Source organism: Salminus brasiliensis, chromosome 25, assembly GCF_030463535.1.
Source record: "Salminus brasiliensis chromosome 25, fSalBra1.hap2, whole genome shotgun sequence".
In the NCBI taxonomy this organism is placed as follows: Eukaryota; Metazoa; Chordata; class Actinopteri; order Characiformes; family Bryconidae; genus Salminus; species Salminus brasiliensis.
Window position 1 is genome coordinate 16220094 of NC_132902.1, and position 16706 is coordinate 16236799.

Sequence of the window (16706 nt, forward strand, 5' to 3'; positions counted from 1 at the left end):
GCCGTGCTTTGTGATAATGGCTAAGATTGAAAGGCGAATCTAAAAGGGAAAAATAGTTCCAGTGTTGTTCCAATGTTGACTAACGCTCCCTTAACATGCAGTTGTTTTCCTCCATGTCTCAATTAGACTAGGCCTTGACAATTCACTTTAATGCTCTTAACTGCCTTCATTTATCACTGTCATGCATGCTCTTTGTGCAGTGCATTAGCTAATCCCCTTCTTGCATGTAACCCAGCCTGCAGGAACGACTCTGACGGCCAATGGAGCGAAGGCAGCTATTTCACTGATGCTAATATTACTCCAGTCCACATGTGTGGCAAGAGAAATGTCAACAGCCTGCACATTCAAGAGTGCAGAGTGAGTTAACAGGCAATTAATCAAGCAATTTATTGTAACCAGCAACAGCCACAGAGCTCGCCTGAGGAGGAGTATGTGAGAACTCCTTCCTGCGGGTCGCCATTCATCAAGCCGGCATGCAACAAAGGCTGGGTTAGAACGGATCGCTTAGCCTGGGCGAGATATGGTTTTGATTAGAGGCTTCCAAGGAGATGTCCCAAACAAACGTTGCCATGAACTGGTGTGTTTGGTTACAAACACAGAAAGGCAGACGAGAAGTGCCGGAGCCAGGTGCCGCGCTGTTATTTTGTGTACGCGCCTGCTGCCATGGCAACAGAGGGACCCGGGTCGGCATCCTGTTCCTCTCATGAGGGACGGGGGCAGGAGCGGACACACACAGAGCTCTGTCCACTATAAAGTCAGACAGGACAGGGGCTGGCTCTGTTTCTGCGTCTGTTTTAATGAGGGCGAGATGAGGTACAAGGGAGGGAATAAGGGGGCCGGGCCTGACTCTTTTGCTTGACAGCCTTCGAAAAAGAAAAATGTCCCTGTGTAAACGTTTTATGATGAACGGACCAATGGACATTTTGCTTTTTTTTTTAAGATAATTTATCCCTACACAAACACACTATATGTTCAAAAGTTTTTGGACACCCCTTCTAATGAATACATTCATCTATTTGTACACACACAGCTTGTCTTTTCTCTGTAGACAAGTTCTGCAAATAGAATAGGACTCTGGAGCAGACAGGCATGAACCTATTGGCACCATGACAAATGCCAGGCATGGGCTAGAGGAGTATAAAGCATCACATCGCTTTTGTCATTGAATGCAATCAAATCCTCACAGCAGTGCTCCAAAATCTAGTAGAAAGCCTGTCTTGGACACTAGAGACTGTTACTCCAACAAATACTATTTAATACCCTTGATTTCAGAAGAAACAGTGAATGAGCAGGTGTCTTAATACTTTTGTCCACATTGTGACAAAACTATTGGGACACACCTAGCAAAATGAGTCAAATTGTAAAGATATTTCTATATTTTGTGACATGTGTGGAAATATTCAAATGTAAATACTGAAATGTGCATTGTTGCATCAGTATGAAAACATACAGGCTTGTGAAAAGGTTTTTCCAACCCTATTAAAATGTAAGGGAGTGTTAAGAAGTTCAAATCCTCAACAGAAGCACACCTTTTTTTGCATATTCTAAAATATAGTTTATGCTTAATATCTTAATTTAATTTCAGTTTGAATGTTTTTTTAACATTTTGTAAAAAAAAAATTAAAAAGTGTGGAAAAATATTTATATTTAAGTTTCCTAATTTCTGTACAGGATTTCTTCACTTTTTGTCACTTACTGCTTTGTGATCATTGTTATTCAATGAATTCAGCCCTTTTGCATATGTTGTAAACTTGTCCAGCATTGTCAAGTTTCTGGTCATCAATTAATAGCTGTTTATCAGAAGCATTTGGACTAGAAATTGTACCTAATTTGTAAGTATGTTTATTTGGGCTGGTTAACGCAGACTTTGAAATCCCATTAACATGATGGAGGCCTTGGCCTTTGCTTCACTTCTGGCTAGAAGGCGGCATTGACTGAACTGGAAATCACTGTATTCAACGAATGCTTCATAGTGACTTCATAGTGTCTCTGTTATACTTTCCTTAGGTCCTAACCTGGCATCTGTTAAATTCCTCACACCTTTGAATCCAATAATTGCATATTTTGGAAAACCAAATACCTACCCAATAAGTAGCGTTCCCTTTCCTCCTCCATATGATGGTCATTCTTTTCTAGAGTTGTAAAATATGAACAATGCTCTGATATGTCTGTATTTATCTGAAAATAAATATCTAAAATAATCATAGGGTATGAGTACTCCCCGACCTGTTCACCGTTGATTTTGATATTGTTTGTTTAGTTCATGTTGTAATAAATACAAAAATGAATAAAATAAAGGGTGTCAATATATATATAAAAATATCTGTATGTTGTTTATATCTTTATTTAACTTACAATCTGTTAAATGCCAAGAATTTATTTATTTATTTATTTATTGTACTGAGATTGTGGGTTAACTTGCTGCAGCTTTGGTATATTGGATCACGTCTTATGTATAATAATATAATGGAATATATAATGAGAACATTAAGTTTTTACACTAGCTATCATTTTGAAAAGGGACAGAACCTGTGGAAATGAACAGCCCATATTAATAAACCGCCCAAAATGAAACACACATGATCTTTTCCTAACTTTATACAACTTCGTGTACTGTAAATACACTTATTTTCCAGTTTTGGCATCACAATGACATTACACATAGGAAAACAAAGAAAGACACTCAAAAGAAAATCAAGCAAATCAAAAGATCTTTGAATATTCTGAACACAGATGTCCAGTATCATGTAAAGACATAATGACACAGACATTTAAACAAATAATGAGGAAAGAAAAACAACATATTTTTTGCAGACTAATGAAAGTATTGCAGTTAGGAGATAGGATTAAAGAAAGCACTTTTGATCTCCTTTTTGTCATTTAGGTCAGTATATACAGTACATTTAATGTTCAGGTGCACTTATTGGAGCACAGCTTAAGCAAGGCAACCAAAATGCCAGCATATTTTGCACTCTGCACACAACTAGGGAATCGGACCAAGGATTATGGTCAATGGTTCCACTGGCACACGATGGATTGTTATCTGTAAACAGGTAGTATGTATATTTGGCTGGTAGCTGTATAAATGAAGCCTGTTCTCATTAGTGCTTTTTTCCTTGGCAATACCTTTTTTGTCATTCAGGTTAGCACATTTTTGCAAACTAAGCCCATGTGGTCAAACACAACAGTGTAAACAGATGCAACAGTCTAAAAAAATGCAAAATTTCATGAATATTGGTCCATTCATAATGTAAAGGACAGCTATTGCATTCAAATAATGTATAATGTAAAATTTAGATTTCTGCTTTTTATTTGATCAATTTCATTTATTTTATTTCAAGCTTTTTAGAATATATTGAATAATAATAAAAATCTATTTGTATTGTTTTAAATGGTGCAAAAACAAAAAAGAGAAAATTAGCAACAACAAGATCCAGCAATGACACTAAAACAGCCAATTACATCCTTACTTTCCACCTCAGTTTGATCTGTTACAGTAACCTACGTTTATTGACCATATAAGGCTATAAAAGAATGGAACAAATGCACATGAACTCATGAGCCAGTTTAAGCCCCTGCATTGCAAGCCAGTTCTGGCAGCGATGGACAATGTTATAATTAGTGCATGACCAATTTAGACAGCACTTTGTGTCCTGCCCATTTTGCTGACCTCAACACAATGGAAACTAAAGGTGTGGCACCGTAACATCTAGGAAACACTGACTGGAATCTGACCTGAAATCAATTTTGTATGGTTGTTAAAACTGTCGGATAGTTTTACCCTTGAAGACATGGGCTTAGTCTGCAGAAACATCTCAATAATAATGAAAACACTCGAGCATCAGTGCGTCTGTTCGACTGCATCCTGTGTCCTCAGAGACAAGCCTTTACATAACTTCCTGTCATTCACAGGCTTCCACTGTGCTTCAAGGGACAGCGTTGAACTCGGGCTTTGGTCCAGATCTAAGTGCTGATGGGAAGGGAGCCCTGCATTCCTCTCATGCTCAACTGGCCACTTTTACTTGGCCTTGGTCTTCTCGTCGTAAGTTCCTGCATTCTTGTAGGCCGCTACGTAGCCCGTGTTCTCCACAATCTCCTCTCTCCCGCTCTTGCCTTTGCCTTTCCCGCTCTCGTCGAAGCGCTCCTTGTGGGAGCCTGTGTACTTGGACGTGTCTGTTAGTCTGTCCACCGCTGCAGTCTTTGCCACTCTCTGGAAAGCGAAAATGAGATTATGGGTGGGTCAGATATTTACACAGTCTTACCCCTTATCTCAAAATGTAGTCAATCTGACATGTGTGGTATCTGAAGTCATTAGGGTTGTTCACTGGAGGCTGATATGCAGTCTTTTGCAAAAGTGGCCAAATTACTCATTTTGTAGCAAACAATACTGTCAGCAGATCCTAACACAATAACTCTTAGACTTTCATAACATAAAATAACTATATTTAAGTCAAATGCATGGTCTTTGCAAATGTTTGGACACCTTTGCAATCTCCACCTCCAAAATTCTTTTTGGATCTGGTCTTGGACCTTAGGCCTTAGACCTTGGAAATTTAAACTGTCAACAGAATCAAATTCCAAGATTTTAAAATTCATCAGCTGAGTCATAGGCTTTTCTGCGCAACACCGGTCTAAAGAGCTGTAAACAAATGTAACTAAAGCCCACAAGGCAGGGGAAGTATATAAGAAGGTTCCTCATCGTGTTTTCTACAAGGCTGAGCTTTATTAAGAAATAGTTCAGAGGAAATTTGGAGGTCAAGATGAGATCTGGAAGACCAAGAAAACCTTCAAAGAAAACTGCTTGTTGACACATCCATATTATGGGCCAGAACCTGCATGAAAGAAGTCAAGAGGGAGGTGCACCATTCCACTGTGCAGTGATGCTTGCACAAACATAATCTTCATGGAAGCCTTAAGAAGGAAAGGAAACATTACCTGCAACCACTGATCACAAAACTCAATGTTTGAGGTATGCTACAGAACTTGTAGACCAGCCAAATGAGTTGTGGAAAAGTGCTATAGACTGGTGAAGGCAAAATTGAAGTCTTTGGCCCACTTTCAGTGCCACAACCAGAAAAGGGAAGGAATTGCATTTAATGAAAAGAACACACTGCCAACAGTGAAGGGTGGATTTATTATGCTTTGAGGTTGTGTTGGTGCCAGTGGTAGTATTGTATTGATGGTGGAAAGAATGGATCCTTGCAAGTCTTTGATCCAGATGTCAGTATCTGTGAAATGGCTGAAGCTGACAAAAATGGGATGGCTTCTGCAACAGGATAATTTATACCAAATTATACCTATAAACCATCATGGACTACAGAAGCCTCTGGAATGGCACTTACAGTCCCCTGACCCAGCAAACAAGCTGTGCAGACAAGACGACCCAAGGATATCTGAGAACTATCTCAGAACTATACCTTCTGCAAAGAAGAGTGTGTAATAATTCCAGCTACAAGAACTTGCTAATGGGATTTCTGGCACTGTATGATATATTGGTATCTACAGAAATAAACAGAGCTAAAACCAGTAGTAGCAGCCGTCTTGAAGCCTGCATTTTGTCTGTACTTCAGTTCAGTTTACTCAAGTGATGATTAAAATCTTCCGTTACATGTTAGCTACGTTAGTCTAGCTCCAGTGCAAAACTAAATATGCAAACCTTGGACACCAAACATGTCTTGGCTGACTCACTACATCTGGGCTAAAAGAAACATTGTGCAACCTTGATTGATGAAGATGCCATCACAAAGCCAAGAATAATAGGCCAAATGATGGGCAGGCACTATAGATGGTGAAGAGTAAAGGAAAAAACGTAAAACAGGCTGAGGCCTAAATTGTTCAGAGGTAGCATTGGCATTCGTTCACTTGCCTCCGTGAAATCAATCTTTGCTAGCAGCTCATATTTTACTATGAGGCCTGCCCGAGCAAGACCAGGTGTGTGGAGTAAATGCCAGAAGACATGCCGCAGAAAAAAGAACTCTTCTTGAACTCCTGCTGTTTAAGCTACATGACAATACAGGTGACACAATTCACTCACTCATTACTTTGCACACACACAGTTGTAGGACTTACGTCATCCTACTCTCTACTGCCCTCCTGTGTCAATCAATAGTGTATTCAGCACCTTTTATCATTATGGATGCTGCAAAATATGCCCTATTTTTAAGTTGTTGCTACAGTATCTTAAACAGAACATCTTATTTCTGATTGAATTCAGAGAGTTTTCCTCTGCGGCCACTATTTTGTAGGATTATCTCATTTTGGCTGCCTTGGCCTGCTTCCAGTGCTTAAATGCTCCTCAGATTTCTGTAACAACAATAGTTTGCCACTGGTCAAGACACAGCTGTAATAATATGGATGATGTCATGTGAGGTTCCTGTGGCTGAAAGTGGTAAGTAGCTGTTGTGAATGAGGGAGCAGAGTAGAGAACAATAATAATCCCCCTGATCCTTTGCGGGCGGGGGGGATCTGGCCTCAGCAAATCTTCTCAGCAAATCCTTCCCAAAACCATCTTTTCTCAGACCTGCTTATTCTACACCATCGTTTACATGGTTTATGCTTATGGTTTTGGCACGCTTATCTTCAAATGGTCTGAATCTCATGCCTAGAAACTTGTATAAGGCCTACAGAGTGAGACTGTGGCTCCCAGTTCTTGGACCACCAGGGACCACCAGGGACCACTTTGGAGAAGAAATTACTACTTTACTAGGTAGAAAACCTTTATAAACAGCTCTTTCAATTTCAAATACATTCTTCAACTTTCGTACATCTCATCCATTGAAAGGAATTTTTGGAATTGCTTCCAGGGACTCTTTTAGTACATTTTTTAAACATTTTTGCATTTTTAATGTGCTCGTACAATACGGAAAGCTTCTGAATCTCACCGTTACACCAACGTTGGTGGGCTCTTTGCCCTCAATCAGCTTGTGAATGGACTGCAATGCTTCCTCCTTGCTTTGACCTTTGAACCTTTTTGGGGCCAGATCCTCCAGAGCCTTCTGGAACTCCTCATAAGTGATGACCCGAGATGACTTTCCTCTAAATTAAAAAATGTGATAGAATTTTTATTCTAAAAAATGTAACAAAATCATTGTTTTCAGCCATGAAATAAAAATGAGACTGTATTTTAGGTCAAATTAAATGTCAAAAGACATAAACCACATGATATTGATTTATTTTTTTATTTGTTGCATATCAAATTGATATACTATATGTCAGGGATGTCCAACAATATATTAATTCATTCATTTTTCTTACATTCTATCAAAGTACAATCATGAACACAGGAAACACAAACAGGTGATCCAACAGCAACTCACTTGACTTTAGTGAAGACAATATCCACATCGGTGCTTGTGACGTTTTTGCCATCAATAACTTTGCAGTCTTTACAGAGTTTTGCCCAGTTTTTACCATTCATCTCCTTCCCTGTGGCTTTGGTGTCACCATGGACTGCAAACCTCTTGAAGGCGCTTAGCAGCTGCTCCATGTCAGTGCTCTCCGCCATCTTTGTTATGCTGCACAGAAATAAGAATGTGTTTTTCACAAGAGAGTCAGCAAATATTAAGTTGGTGTCATTAAACAGCAGGCGTTACCAAAGATAATGAAAGTAGTAAATGTAAACTTACTACTTAAGAAATTTGGAAATTGTATTATATAAATATGTATTTTGTAAGGTATTGCATAACATATCATTAAACACAACATATAAAATGCAACGTAAAATGCAATTATTTTTTTTAAACATGTTAAATGTGTTTTTTTCTGTAGTTAATAACATTTTTACTTAGAACAACAACACAACAGATGTCATTTGAGGCAGGATGTGAAAGGGGTGTCCAAACCTGTGCATAATTTTTTTTTGTTTTTGTAAATTGAAAAGAAACTAATTCTATAGAAAATAACTATAAATAATTGTAGTAGTTTCTATATTTAATAATTGTGTACAAACCCTGGTAAAACTATAGAAAGTCTCTGTAAATTAACCACCCAACTGTTATTTTAAGTTTTATGCCAGTAATTATATGTGACATTTATTTCTTATTATTTTAAGAAAAATACTATATTATTTTTATATTTAATCAAATATGCAGATAATAATATAAAGGTTTATTGTCCATCTTATCAATCTTAAATATTTTCTTTGTAATTTTAGCGTAAGTTTCATTAGTTATATTTATGTAAACACTATAAAAAATGGAAACATGACTGCCAAAACAAAAACATAAAATTAAAGTTTCTGCAGAGATACTCTGTTATTTTACAGACCATTCCTAATTTATGCATTATGAATTATACATCCTGCTACTGTCTATTTATATGCAGGGTATGTCCTCCAGTCACTGACACTCAATGCCAATGTGTTGTAGTTTCTCCAGAGCTACCTTCTCTTAGGAGTGCATGTTTTATGTAATGGTTGGCTGCTTGGCAGTTGTAGGCTGTAAGAGCAAGTTACCTTTTTCTATGCTGCTGAGTGTGACTCTGTTCTGTCAGCGTTTGACACATAGTTAATGTAGTTGCAGAACTTTTGGCACTGTCACTTTATTGAAGGTGTTCAACCTTTCTCTGCAGTTAAATTTCTCTGCAGAAATTGTAATGACAATTTCTGTAAATGTATAGTTTTTTCCACTAAATCTAAATTTAAATTTGACTTTAATTTTGTGGGTTTTTGCATTTCTTTTGGCAATTCGCAGTTTGTTTACAGTTTTTATTACAGTTTCTTTTCTCACAGGGCTAGATGGTGTTAATTTGTCTTTACATGAATAAAATAATCTGTCATAAAATATAATCATCACAGAAAATCAACTTATCATGTAAAATTCAGTTCAATTTCAGTGTAAGTGAGGGGCTAGTGGACTGGGAAAATTTAAAAAAACTTTTGAGGCCCTGGAAGTGTGGGTTTATTCTTCAGACTCGTTCTTTATTTACTACTGTGAATGATTCTGCAACTACTGTAAAACAAATATATGTATTCTGTAGTTATGAGAGTGAAGAACTGAAGTGTGGGCCCACTGTTAGACTCTTATGGTTAGTTTCCCAGACTGGGATTAAGCCTAGTCTTGGACTACACAGTATGCTGAATATACATTCCCCATTAAAAAAACAAGGCAGTCCAGGACCAGGCTTAATCCATGTCTGGGAAACAAACCCTTAAGGCTTAAGTGGGTAAAAGTTTTTTTAAAGAGACTTTTCACATTCTGGACCCAAGTTGTGTCTTTCACAATCCAGCTGTCATCCGCTATAGTAACACATCCCATTAACTGCTTACACAATATTAGTGTAGAAAAGGCCAGTGAAACATGGGTCAAAAATAACAGATAAGTGGTGTGTAGAGATTAAGGAGCAATGCTGTTTATACACTGCTGAAATGAGAGGCCGACTAATGATGCTTTTTATCAGGTAAAGGACATCGTAGGTCTCACTCCCTTGTAAGTATATATATATATATATATAGGTGCCCACACATACATACACACGCCAACTTACTGTCAGCACGGGCACGGGTAGTAAGTGGTGTGATATTAACATTAAAAGCAGGGCTAGTTTCTATTATAGCATCAGCTGTATTGATGCTATCCGCATTACCAACAGTCATTTATTGTAATCAGTTGCAATGGTTCATATATGCTCTATAGTTTTAGCCACAGCATTTTTTTACAGCAATTGTATTTGAGCTTGTAGCCAACTTCTGAATCTGAGGTTAAGTATTAAGTTTTGGAAGCCCATTTGGGATTGGTTCTCAACAGCTCCAACTCCAACCTGGAGCCACCTTCCAGTTTTAGCCTACTGTTAACTACTGTGTGTGATGGTTAGTCTTGTTTATGTGTGTACAGATACCTATTTGTATGCTTACAGTCTAGGCAAGGCCTTGAAGTGGTTTCGTGTGCATTTGTGGAATAGTAGTAGTCTTCTAGAGAGAAGATTTCTTTGGTATCTGGAATTGATATTGTTTTATATTGGATTGTGTGCTAAGCCCCTGGAAGAGCCCTATCAACACAGCACATCACTTTGTCCTACCACCATCTCTCCTACATTACAGTTTTAATTGAGCTCAAATTCGTTCTACAGTGTGCTCTTTGAGCAGTGCAACAGAAGAACCATGTGTGGTTCTATAGAGAACATTCTTGTGAAAGAGATCTAGGTGTGAAGAGGAGTGAACCTTCACACTCACAGAAGTGTAGAAAGAGGAGAGGTGTGAGGAGGCGTGAGGATGGTGTGATGGGCCTGGAGGAGTGTGTTATTGTGAAATCTTTCTGATGGATGTCAGAGGTTTGGCAGGGGAGGGCTCCGAACTGAGCTGATGAGCGGACAATGACGGTGGGTGGGCTTGGCCTGACTTCAACTTGCAGCCTCCGAAACCATCTGTAGTTTGTTTTTAGCCCACAGACACACACGCATGGATAAATGCACACACAGGCAAGCAGACCTACACACACTCACACATGCCTATACACACACACACTTATCACTCTACTCATTATTTGAGGCCTTTTACTGCTATAACTGATGGCATATCACCCATATTTCCCAGCTAGCAGCTTGGCTTTAAATGGTTGATCTGTGGTGTAAAGCCCTGACCGCTGCAGTGTGTTCGTGTGCATGTTTGTGTGAGTGTGTGTTCAAGAAGACATGACCTTTATTCCATGAGCCAGTCAGTGGAATAAAGACATCATTGTGTGTTGAACCTCACCCCGAACCTCACACATACACACACATTCACACACTGTCCACTTCCCTCAAGAGATTCCCTCACTCTAACTCCACTGCTTGTCCAGTCTCAGGAAGTGTCCATGGAAACCATTACATAAACCTGGGAAACACCTATCTACACACACGCACCTTTACATAAGCATAGCGCTGCGCCCTAATACTGTCCCATATGGCTGCTAAGTTTAATATAAGCAGTATACATTTTTTTGTATTGACGAATTTCACAATTGATTTCAGTCATTTTGGAGCAATTTCTTGTCCAGTCTGATTTCCCTGCATCCGACGACCTTTTGGGATGTTACTTGACTCGATCTGAACTCTCTGATAACGAGACCCACTCCCTATCATTTAACTGCATGAGATCACTGAGCTGGGTGACTGCGGTCTGATGTGAGCGAGGTGGCGCAGTGCCAGCCTATCGCAGGCGGTATAATTATGCTTAATTACAACCCAATCTACTTCAGTGCTCCACGTTTGTCTTTCCCCACCACAGCCATGACATCACCACTGGCATTTGGTGGCTCCTGGGAAACATCACCATGCATTTATTAGACAGGCTCAGGTTTGTTGACATTGATAGTCTTGTATTGTAGTGCTTGGCCAAACAGAGGTTTCTCTAAAGACAGCTATTTAAATGCAATGCTTTAGCAGGTCTAAATATGCTCTCCTAAAATATTCAGACGAAAAATGTTTGCATAAAGTGCAGAATGTGGAACAGTTCTGTAAGTTATATTACAATGTAATAACCCTTTATCTGCATGCTGTCTAGACATGATTCCTGTATAGGAGTGTAATATCAGAGAAGGAACACCCTTTGTATCTACACTGCAGGCCAAGCGTCCTGAAGCAAGCGCTAAATATTTTACAGTAAATTAAGCCTAAATCTCGGCCCAGTAAAATACGCTCATTATCTTCCAGTTTACCCAAGTTTAACCATGCTTGTCCGTTAATAATATGGAATATTAACCTTCCGTCTCTTTGCACATGGAACATATTGGTTTGCAAAGTGTGTTACATTCAAAAAACAGCCATTGGCATGCCAACAAGTCACTGATTTGCTATAACATGAAAAAAGACATCAGTAATTACATAGTAATAAAAAGCTGAAGTTCAAAGCTGTATATACTCACACTGGCTGTTTGCAGGCAAAGTGCAGGGTGTGTGAGAAACATGCAGGGCTAAAGCAAGCCGGTCAACTTGCGAGCGGAGTGTGTGAAGCTGTGCTGCAGCACTGTGTGTGCAGTTGTGTGTGTGTGTGTCTATATATATATATATGTATATATGTGTTTGTGTGTGTGTTGGAATGATAACGGTTATGGAGCTCTTACCTGTGCCACCCTGCTCCTTCCTGCACGGCTACTCCGCACACACGCACGCACACACACACATGCACTCACGCTCACACTCGCAAAAAAAAGCTCTCTATATACAGCGCTTCGGTCTCCTGCACCACCTGCTGCTCTCTCTCTCTCTCTTTCTCACTCTCTCTCTCTCTCTGTCCTGTTACTCTCTTCTCAATTGAGCTTTAAAGGGCTGAGGGCTTGTTATCATCTGTTTATGCCTGTATCCATAGAGACATCCTGTTTAACATCAAGGGAGGGCAATAAAAAGAGAGAGAGAGTGAGTGAGAGAGAGAGAGAGAGAGAGAGAGAGAGAGAGAGAGAGAGAGAGCGCAGAGAGGAGAAAGAAAGAGAGAGAGGCTCCTTGAGCAGGAGTGACCAGGGTCATTTATCAGTTGAGTTGAAATAGAGTCTTAAGCATGATTAGGAAGGGTGGTCAGACTGTGTGTGTGTGTGTGTGTGTGTGTGTGTGTGTGAGAATGCTCTCCCAATCAGGTTTCAAAGGTACAGACAGACATAGCATGTACATGTACAGTGCAGTGCAAAAGTAATGAAATTGGGCTGTAAGTGTTTATATGAAAACACAAAAAAAATTACTAATAAAATAAATATGGATAATATTAATTCAACATGCAAATGTTATGGATCTCAAGATGTTCACGCCTGCCATTTTCAAATCGTGTTTTAACCTCTTAACCCTAAATTCATGATTCACTTATTAATCCTAAATCTAGTTTAGCTTACCAGAGTTTGTGGAGTCCCACAGGGCTCTATTTTAGGGCCTGTGGAACTAATGTAAATTATGATGAAAAATGAAGTGGGAATATGTACAAATTTTAAAATGTCTAAGAGGACAAGGAGTCCTACCATTATTTGTGGTTATCATCTAAATACCTGGTTTGGTTACTAAGAGCTTCATTAAATTGAATCAGGTGAGGCTTTGCCTGGTGATGCCGCATCAGCAGCAGTTTGAAAAAGAGGGGATGACTGGCTTTACATGTATCAGAGGAGACGTGTTAAATTCTTATCCTCCTAGTGTTGGGAGCATTGCTAGTGCTAGGGGGGAGCTACAAAGCGGTGGGTAAAGTGCCAATATCAAATTGAGAGAGAAAGAGAAGAATTTGCCAAAAACCAAAAAAAACAAAAAACACTTTCAACACTGGTAGGTGGATATATGTAAATTAGAGGTGTAGCAGGGTGTGTATGTTGGCTTTGTTGGACAGTTCAAGGATTAGTGTTTGAAAATAAGCTAACTTTCACGTTTAACTGCTGCATTTACTCCAGGCTGTACCAGCTTGCTTAGAGGGGACAATACAACAGGCCCTATTTTAGCAATCTAATGCGAGCCGGGCAATGACGGGAAAAGTATGCCTTGCTCCACTCGAAACGCACAAAAGGCATGTACCAAGTCTCTTAATTAGTCATGGGTGTGTTTTTGGCATATTTTGCAATAAATCAATCAGTGTGTCACTCGCCATTCCCTTTAAGAGCCAGGTGTGGTCTGACTTTGGCGGATTGCTATTTCAATAGTGTAAAGCAGGGGTGTACACGCACTGGGCACGCACCTGTGTTGACAATTCACCGCCAAGATAGCAATGAATGTCTGACTGTTGACATCTGCCTAGGTTGTTTTCAGTCAGTGGTGCTCCTGTGTTTTCTGTTGCCAAGACAGCAATACGAGACCACCACACCCATTGGCGTAGATACAGTTGCAAGCACCGTTGCTATTTAAACAACGCAGGTGGAATGCATGAAGATAGACTATTGGTGGGGTGTAAGATAGCAATGAGCATCGTGGCGCGCCTTGTGCAGGGTGTAAGATAGGGCCCTTAGTGTGGCACGTTGTAATTTGCATTGTCTGTCAAAATAAATAAAAAAGAAATCTAGCCATAGCTAGGTTTTTTTAAACCTCATCATAATAAACCATGCCTGAACCATAATTTACATGTTCCAGTATGTGAATATGTTGGATTAAATTAGTGCTATCAACACACATGATTAATCTGCAAACTTTAATGCAAAAATAATGGAAATGAATCATCTTACCACGTTTGGCCCCAACGTCCACCCGTAGATCACTCTCTTTACAGAGTCTAGTGACGTATTAGCATTATTATTTATATATTACAGCCTCGCTACTGTTGAGCTCAGAGCGTAGACTACATTATATTTGTGATGAAATATGGATTATATCTCATAACTAACTTGTATTCTCTTACCCCTCCCTCATCTCTCTCTCTCTGACACACACACACTCCTCTCTGAGCTGCTCCTCTCTGAGCTTGCTGAGCTAATCCAGCCCAATGACTGATCGTCCATTTATCTCTTAAAAAGTTGTTGGAGCATTTTTTTCTATTAAAGCTGTGTCTGTGTCTGAGCTTCAGCATGTTCAAGGCTAAAGTTGAAACATGATAAGAAAAAAAGACTTGTGATTAATCAGAATTAATTGCTGTGATTGACATGATTAAGCTTTTAAATCCATTGACACCACTATTTTAAATGCAAAATGTAAAACAATGCAAATACATGCAATGTAAATACATTGTTTTTGTGTAGCTTACTGTCCACATAAGGACCTAATGGACTGAGCAGTAAAATACTATGTTCAGAAAACTTTACTTAGCTTAATTTAAACTTAATTAGCAGTGTTAGCTGTTTTAGTGTTTTAAAATAAGGGGTTTTTGGATCTCTATATTTAAAATTTTGAAAAAGGATTTGATTTAGATGTGCCACCCAGTGCTGAAATTGCAAAATATATATATTTCTGAAGATATCATTTAAGTGACCAAAACCAAAATGTCAGTATGGCTCGGTGACCTGTTGTTATGCTAATTGTAAAAGATTAAATACTCCATAAGAGGAACGACTGATAACATTAGGATGTCATTAAGACATTAAGACAAATGGATTTGTTTGTGTATGTAATGCTTGTTTTTGTTTAGGTTTTGTTTTGTATAATTTAAAAATTGTATTAGTGTCATCACTTATGGAGAAATTGTAATTCTTATAACAATTACAATAACAACAGCAAATTATTGATGTAACTGCACTGGAAATTACTGCATTTTGTGGAATTGTTAAATAATAATAAATAAAGTAACAGTGTTCAAAAACTTTATCAAGCTCTTTTATTTCTAAAAAAGCCTAACATAGGCCATTTACAAATATCTTTAAAACCCAAGCACCCTCTAATGTTTGTCAGCAGTGATTGTTCTTGAACATTAAAGGGACTAAAAAGAGTTCACTGGAGCAATATCAGCAATATCTCCTTAAGTCTACTTTTTTCTTAGAAGATCCTTTAAGAAATTATTTTAAATTTCTTTAAATTACGTATTTATAGAAGCTTGATATAATCAATTTATACCAGTTTTTTATGCACCAAAGAACGGAACCATTCAGAAACCTTGACCTTTTCTCGAGGGCACATGCACACACTTCTGTGTGTTTATGTGCATATGCATCTGTAATTTCATTTACAGATTATTTTATTTGACAGATTGCTTTAATTACTGGACAGGCAACCAAGCGTTTGGACCAGGTCTACTCCCTCAACAACAGAGAGCAAATAGGCCAGTTAACATTACAGCAGTTAGCAGAGCAGAAGAACAGATGAATACTGAATCTGGGCCTCTGTCTCTCTGGCCACTGTCTGCTGCAATGGCATTACATTTTCCAGAGTTGCCCCTTCTCCTCCAAATCCATTTTGTCTGTACAGGATGAATAAACAGACGAGTCACGAGACTTCAGGCCAGCCCAGAGCCAAATATGATCTAGCACTGCCTGATGTCATTGAGAAATATATTTTTAATTATCTCTGCTTTGAATTAAGGAGGCAAAGGGAGCCCGCGCTGGAGCCGGTCCCACCAGTTAATGGGCCACGATACTTTAAACAAATCCTGGATTTCACACAGCTTCACTGATTTCCTCTCCTCCCACCTCTCCCGCCCTCCGGCTCTTGCCTTCTCCTCCTTTTCATAATGTTTCTCTTTTGCCTCTTCCCCCCAATCTTTCTTTCTGCCTTTTTTGGCCTTTCTCCTTCCAGCTCAGTTATGAAAGAAAAAGCATGCGCTAGATACGCTTATAGCAGAAAGCAAGAGCTACATGCAGTTATAGTAGAAAGCAAGCGCTACATGCAGTTACAGCCGAAACAAGCGCTACATGCAGTTACAGCAGAAAGCAAGAGCTACATGCAGTTATAGTAGAAAGCAAGAGCTACATGCAGTTCCAGTAGAAAGCAAGAGCTACATGCAGTTACAGCCAAAACAAGCGCTACATGCAGTTACAGCAGAAAGCAAGAGCTACATGCAGTTACAGCAGAAAGCAAGAGCTACATGCAGTTACAGCAGAAAGCAAGCGCTACATGCAGTTATAGTAGAAAGCTGTTTATTATATATACTGTGTTCTAAATTATTATGCAAATTGGATTTAAGTGCCAGATTACATGTTTTTGTTTTCAATTAAACTCATTGATGGCATTGTGTTTTAGGGCTCTGTGGATCACTGGAAGCACTGGAAGTTTACCAGGTGAGCCCAATTAAAGGAAAACTACTTAAGAAGGACATTCCACATTATTAAGCAGCACACAGGTCTTAAGCAATATGGGAAAGAAGAAGGATCTCTGTTGCCTCTGTGGCTGATTCAGAGCACAGATGGGTTCAT

General features: G+C 39.0%; 1 protein-coding gene across 2 annotated transcripts; it reads right to left on the reverse strand.

The window, feature by feature from the left end:
• Positions 1-2582: 2582 nt before the first annotated feature.
• Positions 2583-12201, reverse strand: tppp3 (tubulin polymerization-promoting protein family member 3). 2 transcript variants are annotated; one of them, XM_072671431.1, is made up of 4 exons: positions 12036-12201; positions 7317-7514; positions 6882-7035; positions 2583-4210 (listed from the first exon to the last, which is right to left on the reverse strand). In XM_072671431.1, the coding sequence occupies exons 2-4, from the start codon at positions 7502-7504 to the stop codon at positions 4019-4021; spliced, it is 534 nt and encodes a 177-aa protein (XP_072527532.1). In that variant the 5' UTR covers positions 7505-7514; positions 12036-12201; the 3' UTR covers positions 2583-4018. The 2 variants fall into 2 exon arrangements, with proteins under 2 accessions (XP_072527532.1, XP_072527533.1); XM_072671432.1 differs by lacking the exon at positions 12036-12201 and adding an exon at positions 10169-10297.
• Positions 12202-16706: the final 4505 nt, after the last annotated feature.

Excerpts from the sequence above, each read along its gene's own strand:
- tppp3 (XM_072671431.1), bottom strand. The coding sequence starts at position 7,504 with ATGGCGGAGAGCACTGACATGGAGCAGCTGCTAAGCGCCTTCAAGAGG. Across the intron at positions 7,036-7,316 it reads ATTGTCTTCACTAAAGTCAA|AGGAAAGTCATCTCGGGTCA; the intron begins GTGAGTTGCTGT and ends TTTTTAATTTAG. Across the intron at positions 4,211-6,881 it reads CCACCAACGTTGGTGTAACG|AGAGTGGCAAAGACTGCAGC; the intron begins GTGAGATTCAGA and ends TTCGCTTTCCAG.